General features: G+C 38.2%; 2 protein-coding genes across 2 annotated transcripts in view; one reads left to right on the top strand and one right to left on the bottom strand.

Moving 5' to 3' along the window:
• LOC140238608 (phosducin-like protein) overlaps window positions 1-6640 on the bottom strand; it is a 44632-nt gene extending 37992 nt beyond the window's left edge. Inside the window, exons 1-4 of the mRNA XM_072318512.1 lie at window positions 6358-6640; window positions 5327-5452; window positions 1667-1800; window positions 398-500 (exon numbers count right to left, since the gene is read on the bottom strand). Of these exons, the coding sequence (XP_072174613.1) occupies window positions 398-500; window positions 1667-1800; window positions 5327-5452; window positions 6358-6549 (555 nt within the window). The 5' untranslated portion in view covers window positions 6550-6640. The remainder of the gene's footprint in view (window positions 1-397; window positions 501-1666; window positions 1801-5326; window positions 5453-6357) is intronic.
• Window positions 6641-10246: 3606 nt separating this feature from the next.
• On the top strand, window positions 10247-16184 carry LOC140238597 (protein LLP homolog). Its single transcript, XM_072318501.1, has 4 exons — window positions 10247-10354; window positions 11298-11465; window positions 12405-12602; window positions 13697-16184. The coding sequence occupies exons 2-4, from the start codon at window positions 11318-11320 to the stop codon at window positions 13849-13851; spliced, it is 501 nt and encodes a 166-aa protein (XP_072174602.1). The 5' UTR covers window positions 10247-10354; window positions 11298-11317; the 3' UTR covers window positions 13852-16184.
• The last annotated feature ends 1258 nt before the right edge of the window (window positions 16185-17442 follow it).

Here is a 17442-nt window from a genome sequence, read left to right as displayed (position 1 = left end):
ATGTCTCTGCGATGTCTCCAGCTGGTCATCAGTGGGTCTCTGCAAAGTTGCAGAGATGTCTTGGAGACCTCGCAAAAAAATGAAATTAGTGTCCACAACTTGGCCGTGACTATGGAGACATCGCGGAGATGTCATGGAAACATCTCCACAACCAGCTGGAGACTGGAGAGAGTCTCTGAAAAAACTAAACACGTTCAATTCTCTCACAACTCCACAGAGACTTGGCTAAGTTCCAGGCAACCTCGCGGAGACCCGAGGCGCCACTAGGTCACCAACTAGCCTCCATGCCATTGAGATACCCAATTGAGGCACACAAGTAAAACTGTAGATCATTATTTATACAGTGAACTTGTTACCAACAGCAAGCAAATAAACATGAAAAGAGAACTTCGCTTACCATGTCCTCCAGATGGATAATGACTGTGACATCTTTCTTCTCCTTGTCTATTGCATCCACATAGCTGTCTTTGGTCAATCTTAACAGTTTTCCAAATGTCGGCCTGCAGAGGGCATTGACAAAAACAACTTTTGTCAAGTAATGACAGAGTAGTTGTCTGACTGGCAGTACAAAATTAACATAATATTCAATTACAATAAGATAATGATGTCAATGTAGGTTTAACTAAAACAATTTTACCACAGAGAATCTGATTCACCATGTGTAATTGCTCTTTAAGGTCTTTTTATTAAAGTGTTTGGTGAATAAAATCACCTTGATTAGTTCACATAATGTCTACAATAAAAAAGTCCATCTATCCAGCTGTCTATTTACTCATCTTTATACAGTGCGCATACCAATAAAAATGAGGAAAGGTTATCAAAGTGCAACAAATTCTCCATGTCTCTGATTTATTGTAGAATAGCAATTTTGTTCTCAATTGATGGATTTGTTGTGATTTAATGATTTCAAAACTGTGAAAAGTATGTTTTAAAGCATGAGATATGTATCACTCAAAGCTATTGAAATGCTTGCTAATACTTGACCCATTAAGAATCTTAATTAGCTGACAACAAACTGCATGATAAGCACTGAATGGACTTAAAACAACGTACCACTATACAATGATACTGATTCATTAACATTTATCAGATAAATACTTGAAAGGTAAATGAACAACATCAGGCAAATGATCTGGGGCACACACACACAAAAAAAAAAGAAAAAAAAAAAAGAATGGCACATATCCTTGATAAGAAATAGATTAGAAATATATCATATTTCTCCAGGTTACAATCAGTGATCTAAGGTGTTGGTGCTAATGAAACTACATGTATATCAGGCTAAGGGAGTTCTTACTTGCTCAGTGAGAATGCTTGTAAAGAGAGTCACAAACCGTGTGATATTATGGGCTTGAATTATCAAAGTACATGACCCATTAAACATTCTCATTAATTTGATGAGGGAAGTATTTTAGTCTGTACCAGTGAACTGTATTGATACTCCGCATCTCACACATGAAAGAACTTCAATACAAAAGGTTTAGATTAGCTATTGCAAATACTGACAGAAGTGTTTGTGTGTGTCACAGATCACTGTTTGCACAAACACTGCCAAAAATGACCTTTCAGAGCTTCATGGCAGAATATGCATCATCTCACATGAGACTAAAGACAATAATATACACAATCAATGACAAAATGTCTGCTACTTTTCCTGTATTTTTACCTATTTTCTTGAAGTTTCTGCATCATTTGTTTCATCCTCTCTTCTCTGTATCTCCTCATGAACTCATCGTCCAGCATGGACTCCAACTGAAGCTGTTCAAGCTCTTCCTCCTCCTTGGCCTTCTCATCATCCAGCTTCAGAAACGAAGAGAAAATGAAGGAATACATTGTAGGTGGATACATTGATTAAGGCCTTTGAAGGCCAACTCCTGGGTCCCAAAGGGGGCAACTTTCATCATTTGAGCAACTTTGTATCCCCTGCCCTCCAGAATGACTCTTGACCAGTTTGGTCACAAATTCTGATCTTGCATCTCAGAGGAGAGGATGAAAATTTTGATTCTGACCATTGTGCTTGGACACACCTAAACAAGCCACTCCCTTGGATGCCCAAGAAGACTACCATTGCAACTTTAGTGAACAACTGGTAGCAGCATGTATTTCCTTTACAGGTTTCTAAATTCAGCATTTCTTAGCTGGACTGTCCCTGGATCATGCAATTCTTGTGTACCCTTTGAATAATATTTCCTACCCCTTATTCTAATTTTGGCCAAGTTTGGTTGATAATTTGTCCTTAAAGTCTGGAGAAAAATGAAAAAAACAAGGAAAAGTAGAAATTACGCGATGCGTAATATATGTCCCCGCCGGAAGTAGCATTTTGTAGCCAATGTACAATACACGTCAAAAATCAAGGTCAAAGGTCAAAGAAGTCAAAGGTCAAAATTCTGTGTAGAAGTTTTGAAGCCCTCACCTAGTGCCATCACATGAAGCAAACGGAATCGAAATCGGGTTAGAAATGGCGAAGGAGTAGCATTTTGTAGCAAAATGTACAATTTAGGTCAAAAATCAAAGTCAAAGGTCAAAGAAGTCAAAGGTCAGAATTCTGTGTAGAAGTTTTGAAGCCCTCACCTAGTGCCATCACATAAAGCAAATGGAATTGAAATTGGGTTAGAAATGGCGAAGGAGTAGCATTTTGTAGCCAATGTACAATATAGGTAACAAGGAAAAGTAGAAATTACGCGGTGCGTAATATATGTCCCCGCCGGAAGTAGCATTTAGTAGCAAAATGTACAATATAGGTAAAAAGATCAAGGTCACAGGTCAAAGAAGTCAAAGGTCAAAATTCTGTGTAGAAGTTTTGAAGCCCTCACCTAGTGCCATCACATAAAGCAAACAGAATCGAAATCGGGTTAGAAATGGCAAAGGAGTAGCATTTTGTAGCCAATGTACAATATAGGTAAAAAATCAAGGTCAAAGGTCAAAGAAGTCAAAGGTCAGAATTCTGTGTAGAAGTTTTGAAGCCCTCAACTAGTGCCATCACATAAAGCAAACGGAATCGAAATTGGGTTAGAAATGGCGAAGGAGTAGCCTTTTGTAGCAAAATGTACAATTTAGGTCAAAAATCAAAGTCAAAGGTCAAAGAAGTCAAAGGTCAGAATTCTGTGTAGAAGTTTTGAAGCCCTCACCTAGTGCCATCACATAAAGCAAATGGAATTGAAATTGGGTTAGAAATGGCGAAGGAGTAGCATTTTGTAGCCAATGTACAATATAGGTAACAAGGAAAAGTAGAAATTACGCGGTGCGTAATATATGTCCCCGCCGGAAGTAGCATTTAGTAGCAAAATGTACAATATAGGTAAAAAGATCAAGGTCACAGGTCAAAGAAGTCAAAGGTCAAAATTCTGTGTAGAAGTTTTGAAGCCCTCACCTAGTGCCATCACATAAAGCAAACAGAATCGAAATCGGGTTAGAAATGGCAAAGGAGTAGCATTTTGTAGCCAATGTACAATATAGGTAAAAAATCAAGGTCAAAGGTCAAAGAAGTCAAAGGTCAGAATTCTGTGTAGAAGTTTTGAAGCCCTCAACTAGTGCCATCACATAAAGCAAACGGAATCGAAATTGGGTTAGAAATGGCGAAGGAGTAGCATTTGGTAGCAAAATGTACAATACAGGTCAAAAATCAAGGTCAGAGGTCAAAGAAGTCGAAGGTCAAAATTCTGTGTAGAAGTTTTGAAGCCCTCACCTAGTGCCATCACTTAAAGCAAACGGAATTGAAAGCGGGTTAGAAATGGCGAAGGAGTAGCATTTTGTAGCAAAATGTACAATATAGGTCAAAAATCAAGGTCAAAGGTCAAAGAAGTCAAAGGTCAAAATTCTGTGTAGAAGTTTTGAAGCCCTCACCTAGTGCCATCATATAAAGCAAACGGAATTGAAATCGGGTTAGAAATGGCGAAGGAGTAGCATTTTGTAGCCAATGTACAATATAGGTCAAAAATCAAGGTCAAAGGTCAAAGAAGTCAAAGGTCAAAATTCTGTGTAGAAGTTTCGAAGCCCTCACCTAGTGCCATTACATAAAGCAAACGGAATCAAAATCGGGTTAGAAATGGCGAAGGAGTAGCATTTTGAAGCAAAATGTACAATATACGAGGTCAAAGGTCAAGGTCAAAGGTCACAACTGAAATTCTGTGTAGAAGTTTCAAAGCTCCCATGTAGTGCTATCATATAAAGCAAACAGAATCAAAATTGGCTCATAAATGACAGAGAAGTAGCAAATTGAACATTTTGATCACACACGGACGCACAGACGGACAGACGGACGGACGGACGGACAGACGGACGGACACACAGACACACACACGTACGGAGCCCGTTTCATAGTCCCCTGCTTGAACTCGTTCGGCGGGGACAAAAAATCAAGGTCAAATGTCAAAGAAGTCAAAGGTCAAAATTCTGTGTAGAAGTTTTGAAGCCCTCACCTAGTGCCATCACATAAAGCAAACAGAATCGAAATCGGGTTAGAAATGGCGAAGGAGTAGCATTTTGTAGCAAAATGTACAATATAGGTCAAAGGTCAAGGTCAAAGGTCACAACTGAAATTCTGTGTAGAAATTTCAAATCTCCCATGTAGTGCTATCATATAAAGCAAACAGAATCAAAATTGGCTCATAAATGACAGAGAAATAGCAAATTGAACATTTTGATCACACACGGACACACACACAGACGGACGGACGGACACAAGGACACACACACGTACAGAGCCCGTTTCATAGTCCCCTGCTCGAACTCGTTCGGCGGGGACAAAAATGAAAAAAGGTTGATGGAAATAAGACCACAGACATAGGATGACGTACAATGAAAGACACATGACATATAGCAGGGCTCGACACCAACTATTTTCTCTGGTGGCCAGCTGGGTCACTAAAATCTTTCAATTTGAAATTTTGGTGGAAAAAAAAAAAAGATGAAGTGGCCCAAAGTAAAAGGAAATACAAAAATCCATTTTGAATTTTACCTGCCTAATTGGGCCACAAAGAGAAGGCCTTTTTGGAAAGTTAGTGGCCCGACAATAAATTTTTTTTGAGTGGCCCGGGCCATCAGGCCTCTGTTAATGTAGATTCACTTCATATTCTCAGCGGAGCAGCATCTCCCTGAATTCACGATAGCTTAGTCATGCATCTACTGCTTAGTGACACAAGCGTCACCAGAGTCTTGTTCAGTCATGGGTTGTTTTTCTTTGGTGAGCCATCCCTGTCAAACACAATTCTGACACACATGTTTACTACAAAACTCTTCAATCAATCAACTTCGGAGGTTCTGCTGTTTGTTTCTGATTCTACATAATTTTGCCAATGATGTTTATCATGGATGTCTAATGTCTTACATGTGATCTGCAAGTCATGGCTAATTTCTCGGCAAGGAGGCGTTTTTCTGCCTCCTGCTCAGCTCTCTTCTCAGTCTCCAACTGCTTGAATCTCCTCCAGTCTTCAATGACTCCTTTTGGTCCAGTCTATAAAGAGAAAATAGGAGGGGTGAGAGTTGAAAAGATATTTTGTGCAAAACATATGTTCATGTGAGTCAAATGATGTAAGGCTTTCTATATCACTAAATAAAACTGCACTCTAGGTGTCAAATAAGACCACAACAAATTATTGTTATACAGTAGATATCCAGAAAATAAGTGACTATGGTTAGAAAAAAGGAGAAATTATCAAATAATGAAAATAAAATGTTGCAGCAGCACATTGAACTAAATAAGAACCATTGGTTTCAGCTGTTAAAGTACTGAAAACACACATAGATATTTAATAGTGAAACAAGACTACATTCAGGTCTGTAACTACATTTTTTGTGTGTGTGGGGGGGGGGGGGGAGGATTTCAAATTGGAAACAGTGGACCTATCTTGGGGAGTGAAGTGACTGAGCTGGGGACATTGTAGGAGATTTTGCACATATATTTATAATTAAAATTTTATGATTTGGTGCACACTTAAGGTGGAATATCTGGAAAATTTTCAGTCAAAAAAAGTCAGATGATACATTGATTATTTACTGGTACACATGTATTCAAATTGCCCCCCCCCCCCAAAAAAAAAATAGATAAAAACAACAACAACAACAAAGTTTCTCATTTATAGCCAAGTTTACAGAAAAAGGGTTGGGGGATTGAACATTTCTGGGCCCATATTTGTAATGAACAAAATAAAGTCATTTATTCCTCTCTTTTTTTCTCCTTCACCTACCCAAAAGTAAAAAGTTCAGGAAACTTTCAGTCACATTCTCAATTACATGTATATGTTCACATGATTTACAAAAATGGTATTTTTGCTAATTGAGCCAATTTCTGTATGGGATATCCATGCTGTTTGCTCCTTAGAGATATTACTGCTGCAGAAGCTCTGTGGCAGTACTTACACGGGTTGCTCCATAAGCGCCAGAATTCAGCTCGCTCTCGGGTATGAACTGGTATGAGGACTGCTGCTCCTCCTCCCCTTTCATGCGCTCATCCCCACTGTAGTCATCATCAGCATCATCCCGTTCATCCTCGCTACTGCTGCAGTAGTAATGAGTCTTCTCTCCCAACAGCTTGTCATCAAGAGTAGCCATCGCAACGCTGGATGATGTTCTAGTATTTGGTAGTTCTCACAAGTAATGTGGGTATATTGTGCTAACAAATGCTATCCCTCGATGATAGCAAGGAGTCCTATAGTCGAAAAGATATGAAGATATTATATATAATAAATATAAATATTTCTTGACATGCACATAATATCTAAAATCTTTAGTACCAAGCAAACGAACAAAAGACATCAAAGACTAAAGAATGATTGTTGCAAAATATATCTTATACATATATTTTTTCTTCTCAATCACGCCCCGCAGGCAGGGAAGGGCATTAGAGCAACCATGTGGCGTACTGTAAGTGCTTTCACACACATTCACACACACGTGGCAGGGGCGGATCCAGGAATTCTGTAAAGGGGGGGGGGGGCGCAATTGATATTTCTGGTGTCACTTCCGGGTTTCATTTCATTTGTTTTCTTTTTATTTCCTTTGTTTTCTTTTTATTTCCTTTGTTTTTGACAAAAAATAAAGGGGGGGGGGGTGTGCGCCGGTTGCGCCCCCCTCTAGATCCGCCACTGCGTTGACACATAGACACACACTGCATCCCAATGTGAAATCACACACGTGCACACAGCACAGTACCAAACACATGCTGTAGAACCTGCGGTGCCTGATACTAGGTAACTGGTACTCGATTCCTCGAATTCGCACGCACTGCTAAATTAGGAAAAAAAAAAAAAAAAATTGCACCGATAGTGATAATATAGGGCCGTACAGTGCACAATTGCTGCATTAACAATAACATTAATGTTAGATGCCTTGGCTAGCAACGTTCACACAATTGAAGTGTAAATTAATTTTCCTATACATGCACCAGCAGCAGCAGCTAGCAGTACAGTAGGCCTACTAAAGTAGATTCTTACTAGACCTAGGGTCTACAGTACTCTACTCTGTCTCTAGACCTAATAAGTAGATTCTACCAAGGAGGTATGAGAGAACATACCTCCTTGATTCTACTACCTAGCAGCAATCTACAGTGATCTAGGTTCTAGATCCTATCTACATGTTCAGTTAGACCATCTACACATAAAGTACCTTATATGTGTCTCGTCACGTCATGTAACGTGTTAGGAGCCTAGCCTTAGACAGGTTGTACGTACGAGTACTAGTAGGGGCTACAACTGTAGCTACGACTTTACATGTCACTGTTGTTGTAACCGATGTGAAACTATTGTCATTGATCACATATATTCCTATACGTGGGACTGACTACATGCCGTGGCACGGAAATGAAGTAAAATGCCTGTTTAAAGCGAATAAAACAGCGTATTGCGCAGGGGAGAACAATCAAGCGTCTGCCACTTAGTGTTCCAGTGATTCTCCGTTCTCAAAAACTAACATAAGGCCCCTAAATACTTACGGGTATGATTGTATCTTCCCGCATGAACAGTACGTACTCTATCCTTTTCTGTTGTTGATGTTATTTGCGACGATTTCGTTTTTGCCTTTTCGTTCCGATGACCACTAGATGGCGCAGTTCCAGACTACGAGCAATGTTATGATTGATTCCTTCCCTGATTTCAGTCACAGATTGTTGGGGGGGGGGGGGGGGGGTTCACGAACTAACTTGGTAGGCTTTTATGCCACTATATAGTTTCCTTATTCAATTTCATTAGCCTAATCACCACCCACTTCAAATTATCTAATGTTATTCATTTTATCTTGTAGTTGTACTTGTATTATCATAATGTATGTATGAAAAAGTCTCCAAAATCTTCATTTTCATTAGAAAGTTGAGCAACATTAAAATTTTAAGTTAAGATTTTTTAATTTCAAGACTTAAATTTTCGTGAAACACCCCCAGGAGCTCTAAGTCTACATAGGTTCTGCGCTTTACATAAATGATGAAAAAAAAAAAAAGAACAGTCCATAATGGTTTTTATGGGGCCTATATAGCACTAACTTAGCTTTATAGACCCTATCTTTCTCGTTTCTAAAGGAGAACATGAAACATCCATTGTTTAGGGACTTATCAACTCCTCGCCCACCCCCTTCCCCCGCCATCCCCTTCAGGGGCCCGAGGGAATTGGGGAGGGGGAGAGGGGCGCTCATTTTTATTGCAGAGATCGATCCTATTGATTTGATTTGATTTATTCACAAAATGCATATATACATACATTATTCACAAATATGTACATACATTGTAGTTTGTACTATACACGAAATATGTTATTATACATTGTGTGTGGATCGTCATAAGCTATGAAAGGCTTGACTGGGACGTCCAGTATGGATAACGTACACATAATATTATGTACATAAACATCATTCAAAAATGTAATGCACGTTCAATCTATTCATAGATAGGGAAATGAGAGGAGAGAGAGAGAAAAAAAAAAGATAGAGAGGAAGAAATAAGAAGAGGGGTACTCTACATAAATGGTGGTTTAAGGTATACAAGATTGACAATTCTGTTAGCATAGAAAGCAAACTTTTAACTACAGTCATTTGGTATCTTTATATAGCACTAATTTAGCTCTTACTTATTGGGTTTTAAAGAAGATTAAACAAATCCATAGAATCATATCATAATGATGTAAGGATGCTAGCTGCGAGTTTGGTGAATAGGCCTAATTATTTTCTTAAAAACCCCACGACTGATGGATACTTATTATCCATCAGTTTGTATGGGGTTTTCAAGAAAGAAAACGGTATTAATAGTCGCAAAGGTTCAAATTTGATACAGATCGGAAGGCAAACGTATAGGCCTACAAGATTGGCACATTTACCGGCAGCGCCACAGTTCTCGTCAAAATTGAATGTTGAACACTTTGTACATCTCCTTGACCTGCGGAGAATACAACACTTATACAAATCATTTCCCGTTGGTGAATAATTTCCCGTCGAGACGATTGTGCATTTCCCAACGTTTGTACACACGTCGTACTAGGTTTTCAGGGGCGGATCCAGGAATTTCGCAAAGGGGGGGGGGGGGGGGGCGCAAAAAAATTGTGGCGCTACTTCCGGGTTTCGACTCACTTTTTTTTCTTTTGTTTTAAGAAACAATAGAAGGGGCGCGCCCCCGGTGCCCCCCCCCCCCCTCCGGATCCGCTAACTGTGGCCCGTTGCATAAAACTAGTGAATTCAATGGTAACTACCGTCAAAATTAGGCGTCACAGCCAATCAGCATCAAGGATTATAAGCTTTACCGCTAATTTGAAGACTTACCGCTAGAAAGGAGCGGTAAGTCCAGCGGTAAGGCCTAAGGGTTTTATGCAACAGGGCACAGGTTTGTGTAAAAGTGGAAATTTTCGCGGTGTTGACCCAGAAGCTAGCGCGAAAATACAAGCACGCGAATATTTTTGCGTGCCATATGTTCCAGTAACTGCTGTCTTGATTCCGCGAAGTTAAAAACACGCGAAACTCTGGCCAAGCGCGAAAAATTAGTCGCACGAAAATATTCACTTTTTCAAGTAGTGTACATGTACAGTGTACGTACATGTAAGGTAGATGGATGAGGGAGTCTCATCATGTGATCCACTAGTTCGGTGGTCTCCATAGAGCTGTATAGAGCTCTATGGTGGTCTCTCATCCCACCTCCCCTGCTAGCGAGCACGTGTTCCCGTGTTTCCAGTGTACATACAGTGTACAAAATGTACTGCTCTTACACATGTGACTACGTCAACTCTATACGTGTGTGGTACCAAAAAAAAAAAAAAAAAGAGGTTCTTTTATACGCGTACTATAACGTGGTGTGGCATCGGTATTGCGAAATAAATGTGACGGTGAATACGGCAGCCAGTTTGAAGATCTTGTGAAAACAGAGTAACGTTCATCCCTTCCTTCCGTAAGTGCAGATCTACTTTTTATCATGAATCCTTTGTTCTCGTTGATTTACATTGTTTTATGAGGAACAACGCTTCAACAATTATATTTACCAGCTGCAGCGCAGTGCGCACCTGCGTGTCGTGTAGCGTGTTGTGACGAGGTCCCATGTACTGGATTTTGTGTTAGTTTACACGCACGAAGCCCTCTTTCTCTCTCTGGTGTCTTCACGTGTAATATTAATTGTAGAGCCCTAGAGGTTATCCAATTATGATAACATTCAGAATGCAATCATCAAAGTTCAGATGACTGTGGTAACTATTGCTTGGTTGTGAGGTGTGGCTAGTAGTAGTTGTGTGTGGCCCGTAGTCTAAACTTTAATAAAAAACAATGCGCAATGCCATGATCCATGATGATTGAAATGTCAAAAATTGATGTCAAGGTCACAAATGTAGTAGTTAGTACCAATGAGCTTTAAACAAACTTGCTTCTTTTATCTTAAGAGTGCAGTGGACTCCCATGAAATGGAGTCCTTGGGACCGGCAGTTTTCTTACATTAATAATAGTATATCGAAATGTTGTTATAACCACACAAATAAACAATAAAAAAATCATAACGTTAGAGCCGATAATTTTGCGACCTGGATTTTTATTTGTTGTAACCGAAAAAATTCATTATAGCCATATTAGTTTAATATAGCAGGAGTGCACTGTACTAGATACACAGTCTACAATGTCAAAATGTTAACAATGAAATGTACAGCGGCGACTGGGCTGTGTATAGTTACTAGACTAGTAGATATTCGCGTAGCGTATTAACAGCGTCTGGTCGGGCTACTAGTCTAGTAAACTGTGTACAAGAGTGGTTCACCTGATTATTGCATTTAATTTCAAAAAGGGCATTTCATTTGTTCTCTCTCTAGAACAATGTCTATACGACTTTTGTTTTTTGTTCATTTTTGCAGGTTGCTTTAAACAGAGAAAAATGGCCAAGAGTTTACGCAGCAAAAGTAGACGAAAGCTACGTGCTGTCAAGCGAAAACGGAATGCTCCAAAGGAACTTGTCAGATTGAAGAAATGTCTCAAAATGGAAGGCTATGACAAGGAGGATCCCTCGAAGAGAAGATACAAATGTGAGTACACAATGTGTTTTGGAATTTAATTTACACTTACACATGGGGATGTACATTGTACAATAAGTCAGTTTAAGTGTGCATGAAAATGTTTAAATATGCATGAAAATCTTGCATACCGATATATAATGTAACAAAGTTGTGAAGCATTTGTTTCCTGCACAGAACTGAAAGACCCTTGGCTTTGGTAGAACATGCTTGTTCAAGTACAGTACAGTCAACCTTGCCTAAGTCAAATCTATTTGGACTGAAGAAATACACAGTAGCTTCGACTTTAGAGAAAGTGCAACTTACGTGTATGAGGGATTAAAATCGATGCAATATAAAAAGAAGAGAAAATGAAAAGACCTTCAGCTTGGGTGATTATTCAACTTACACTGTTTGCGAGGTGGACTTATGCAAGGTTGACTGTAGATCTACAGTATATGTTTGTGGTGAGGTAGGGTCAAAACATGTTACTGATGAAGTGTACAAAAATTCAGTAGGAAACCTATTGGTATAAATGCCATGCACATGTGCAGTATGTACATACACATAAGAATTTTAGATCAAAATTTGTTTATAAATACAGTATGTTCATATACAAGTCAATGCTGTGTTATGTTTCTTTTCATCTTTCATACTCTGTGCTTTTTGCTGTGTAAAGAAATTGGGAAGAGGATGCCTGTGGAGTTGTGTAATGTTCCCAGACACACCAGTAGTGAAATACATTTAATTTTATGGTTGTGCAATCATAAAATACTTTGTATACTTTCCACTGAAGAATCCTTAATGATCTACTGTTTAACCTCTCCAACCTTTATTTGAAATGGTACAAGTTGTACATGTATATTATGCCATAATGCTATCAAAAAAGCAGTTATGCTGAAAGTTTGTTTCAAAGGCTTAGTGTGTGCATTGTTTGTGACATGAAAATGCATGTTTTGGTTTATTTCACAGTTGACGACATCAGGGAATTGATAAACAAGCCTGATGTGAACCAAGCCACGGGCAAAGACTATGATGTCAGGTTCATACCAGGCTCTGACTTACTGATGGAGACAGAGAGCAAGAAGAAGAGGAGGAAGAATGAGGAGGAGGAAGAGAGTGATGAGGAAGAAGGCAAGGAGACAAAAATGGAAGATGATGCTCCAGAAGGTAATTGTCATATAATTCATACATAGTTTCAATGGAGTTGCACCATTATGAAGTAATCATGTATTCATGCTTTCAATAAAAAGTACATTCCTTGAATACAAAACATCAATCACAGTACAATTGTGCAGTGCATTCCCTCTATAACAAATTTCTCTTTTACTGAATCAAATTAAAATTCAGGTTTTAAAATTGTTATTAATACAAAGTACATCTTTATACACTTTACTGTTCAGCTGTAACAAAATATTAATATGTGGAAAGAAAAGTACCATTCCTGAGGACTTCGTTATAATGTGAGTCACCTGTACATACATGTATCTGCCATTTATTTCAGGGTTGTTTTTTCCTTTGCAAGTTGTGAGTAACTGACATTTAAAAGATTAGTTATTTTAAAAAAAAGAAAAAGAATTGCCTCCCACGACAGAAATGTACATGTAATACAATAATTGTATGTAGTACATTAAGTCCTACTTGTAGGTGGGAAATCACTCACTTTTCTCTTGAAAATGGAAAATACCACATGTACCAGTACTACTCATTCCTGATTGTGAATTCAATAACTTATTGATTTGCCTTATATGTATATATATATATATATATATATATATATATATATATACATATATATATATATATATATTTTTTTTTTTTTTTTTTTTTTTTTGCCAAGTACAAGTATGCCTGCAGAATATGTAGTGGGTATACATGTATTTTTCTACCTTTTCATTCTGTAGTATCTCTTATCAAAATTGCAGTTTGTTGTGGCTTCAATTTATATGTATGCCTGTCTTCACATGACACATCTCGCATCTGTTGTGTACATACATTGTACGTAACTGAATTTTTGCTTCATGAATTATCCAAGTTTTGAGTCTGACATTGCTGATATTTTGATGACATTTATCTTGTGCATTACACACTGTACTCTATTGGACTTGATCTCTACTCTTGTATTGTGTTAATGACAATTCTCACTCATGCTCATATGAAATCATGAAGCATACAGAAGTATCTGATCCACCCGTACACATTGTCTGCTGGAACATTGTCCTCACCCTTCTGGTCTGACCTTCTTTACCTCTGTCTGTGTCCAGACATGGCTGTAGATCTCAAGTGGAATGCTAAGAAGCTACAGAATGAGCACGGAAACTATCCCATCTGGATGAACCACCGGCAAATCAAAAAGGTTCAGAGCAAGAAGTCCAAAGGCAAAGTTCTTCCAAAGGGCAAAAAGAAATTAGCGTGGTGAGGGAACATCCTGACAGTGACTACATTTGGGACATTTACAACCAGTCTGCACCATCTGTATGAAGTGAGGCATCTGCATACCTCGAATGCAAGCATTATTCGAAAGTTAAGTGTAGCAGGAATTAAGTGATGTTGCTGCGAGGATTCGCTCATGCATTCTCCTCATCAGATTGGAGATGAAGGACCCCGTGACTCTTGTGCCCTCAGCAAGAAAACTGTTCATGCCAAGTTGTGGAATGTAATGACACAGAAGTATATTCTAAGCAGTTATTTCAGTGACCTATTATCACAAGTAAGGCCACTTTCACTGCAAGTTGTTCTATCTACAATATCACTCTGCAATAGGTCTACACAAATTAGATATGTCGGTTTCAGTGTCTGTAGTGACTCAGTCTTAATCCAATATTGTCTACATCTTGAATGTAATTAGCTCACTGAAACACAGTAGTTTTTTTTTTTCTTTCTTTTTTAAACCAGAAATGTTTGCATGCATTCTAATTTCTGTGGTACATGTATTAAAATGCATGTATGTGAAATTCCTTGTCTACACACGATGCATTGAATGCCATTGGCAATTTGCGAAAATTTCATGCCACAAAACAGGTTGTGGGCTCCAATACATGAACATTTTATGCTGCAAAAATATTGTGCTTTACAATATTATATGTTTGAGGTGCTACAACCTCATGTTGTTGACAAGTGTGTACAGCTAAATCTTGGGGGAAAAAAAGAAAAACAATGGCTTACAGTCTTCAACTCCATAAACACATGAAAATTTGAGATTTTCCTGATAGCTGTGTCAGAAAGGAAGGAGGAACATGCATCTCCTGTTACACCTGTACAATGAAGTCCTCGAACCAGCAGCCTTCTTTCATGATATCAAAATTTCATTAATCCAAACAAAGTGCATAAAGATAACTAGCTGATATTTATAATTTGGGGGCCTGAATTTTGCTTTGTTGTATCCAAAATTTGATTATAACTGTGCTCGTTATAACAGGAGTGCACTGTAACTGAATCAAAATAAGTGATAATTTTAGCTAAATGACTTGGCAACCGGAAGAAGTAACTTATTCCTTTTAGGTATGATATCTCACTGTCAAACGCTCGCCTTCATGAAACAAGCAAGAATGGGTTCAGTTTGCTGCAAGTATAGTGTACTGAGTGTAGGGCCATGGAACCTGCTGGAAGGGAGTAGAGGGGTGGAAAGCAGAGATTGGGCAAGTGAGCAAGGATGACTTTTTGAAGTGAGATGTGAAGTGGAGATGAGATGAGATGCAGGAGCCTGTCATATTCCTTTAGGCAGGAAACATCAGTGACATAGAAGTACAACCCTGTACTCTTGTTGGACATGTTCTCTCTCTCTCTACAGATGAACATCCTGCTGTTCAGGCAGAGCATAATTTGATGTGTAATGTACAAACTGTCTGAAGTTTTTTTTCCCCTCTTATCCCTGTCAAGGAGAAAACGTTAATGATATATTTGTTGCCCACTTTATTATAGTTCTTTACATTGCATCTCATCTCACATGTTCATATATTTGTATTTCCTTGAATATTACCGAGGTAATATCAGTGCTACATTGTAATTCCCTGCTTTTACAGTGACAGTAATGTTCTTTTGAGACTTTAATAATGTTGTCAAACCCGAAAATACATATACAATGTACAGTCATTATGAAGTGTTTTTTTTTTTTTTTTTTGTGTTGGTGTTATTGGTGTTTGAGGTCTGCATAGATTTATCTTTATTTGTGTTGAGCAAAATATACCCTCAGACAGTTGACTTGATATCGTATGTGCATTTTTCCCCCTTTTTAAGCAGGTCTTTTTTTTTTCCAGCTAGTCCGATTCTCAAATCATACATGTATGACCTGACATGACATCCCTGCTCGCGATGTAGCAATTTTGATCATCAGTCAAGCGGTTGCATCAGGACCATCCCCAACCATTACTTATGCAGACCTTATGATACATGTATCATGAAATATACACTGACCCATATATCCATTCAAACCAATGTAGATATTTGAATCTTTTTGCCATGCATACTCCTATGTTTGTAGGTTTGTGTATGTGTATAGTGTGTATTTGTGAGTGTGGATCTTTGAGCTTGTTATTACTCTACAGTATACTGTACAAGGTACATAATCATGTAGAATATAGTAGAAGCGAACACACCATATTTTTGCTCTGTGCACGGACATCCTGCTCAGGCTCATTCATAACCTTTCCAGCACTATCCATGAAGTTCATGTGACAGTGCTGCACAAATTAATAAGACAAAAGGCAACCAAAAGCAAAAACTAGACCAGTGGTGAACCCAGGTCCAGCAAATGTTGGCATTAACCCTATTTTAACTGGGGGGGGGGGGGGGGTCATATTGACCCCCCCTTGACATTTCACACCACGATTCCGCAACGCGCAAAGATTTTGCCGCGTCGTTTCATAACTTTTTCCATTGAAGTCTCCCGCATATTTTGATACCAAATTTGCGATGTCTGGGTAAACCGTTCTGAAGTTACGCAATGTTTTGCATAGAAAATAATATGCATGTCAACCCGAAAACAGCTCAAATTCATGATTTCGTGTGCAAATCCAATGCAAATTGTGTTTTATTGTTTAATTGATATAAATTAGATTATTTCAACTTTTGATAAGCTTGAAAAAGTGCCTGAAACAAATTTTGGCATAAAAACAATAGAAAACAAAAGGTCGAAAAAACAATAAAATACATAAGAAGTTAAAACAATAAAAAACAAAAGAAACTGATTTTGATTGCACTATTTTTTTACAAGAAAATTGTTTGATGTGTCTTGAGGAACTCTTGACACAAACATTTAGCAATCATTCATTCTTTTTGATGGAGTTATAGGTGAAAATATGATTTCATGCGTAAATTTGCATAATTAATTTATTAAAAAATATAAAATCAACATTTTTCTATTGTATGACCATGTAATCTTGTAGTTGGCATCCGGCTCCATATGTTCAGGCAAAATTTTGCCGCGATCGGCGGCCGAGATCTGAAGAGGGGGGGGGGGGGGGCCCCCCCCATTAATTATATAATTCTAAAATACATTCTTTGGTTTTCATATCATGTAATTTGGCATATCAAATATCCTTGGCTAATTCTTATGTCGTGCTTCTCATGAACGAGAAGTAATAACATGCACACACGTACGTATACATTGTACATACAAACACAAATGGATCCAACACAAATACATGTACGTATACCAATTGGACAATAGATTGGATAATACTGTATATCATCTCATTGTACACCTTCATCTGTTGTCTTTAAAATTTGAAATCAGTTGCGATATTCATGATAATACAAGTAATTTCATCCTTTCATATTATCAATTTTTCTTCTCGTTGACATGAGCTTTTCGTAGCCAGGCATACTGCCTCTATCCTTGTCATGTTTATTCAAAGATAGAGCATGAGCCGAGTGTTGCTCTCTTAGTTACCGATGTGAACGCGGGGATAGAAAGCGCGAGTATAGTGTTTAGAAGCTATTGTATTTTTTGTCCTGTCTCATATAAATTAGGCTTACCATAATCATTAACTTCTTTTGCCGTACTTTTTGA

The sequence above is a fragment of the Diadema setosum genome, chromosome 2 (assembly GCF_964275005.1).
Source record: "Diadema setosum chromosome 2, eeDiaSeto1, whole genome shotgun sequence".
Lineage (NCBI taxonomy): Eukaryota > Metazoa > Echinodermata > Echinoidea > Diadematoida > Diadematidae > Diadema > Diadema setosum.
This window is presented reverse-complemented; position numbering and strand designations above follow the sequence as displayed.

What these genes read in the sequence shown, in the direction of transcription:
- LOC140238597 (XM_072318501.1), top strand. Translation starts at nt 11,318, where the DNA reads ATGGCCAAGAGTTTACGCAGCAAAAGTAGACGAAAGCTACGTGCTGTC. An exon ending in CTCGAAGAGAAGATACAAAT is followed by an intron (nt 11,466 to 12,404) that starts GTGAGTACACAA and finishes TTTATTTCACAG; the next exon opens with TTGACGACATCAGGGAATTG. An exon ending in GGAAGATGATGCTCCAGAAG is followed by an intron (nt 12,603 to 13,696) that starts GTAATTGTCATA and finishes GTCTGTGTCCAG; the next exon opens with ACATGGCTGTAGATCTCAAG.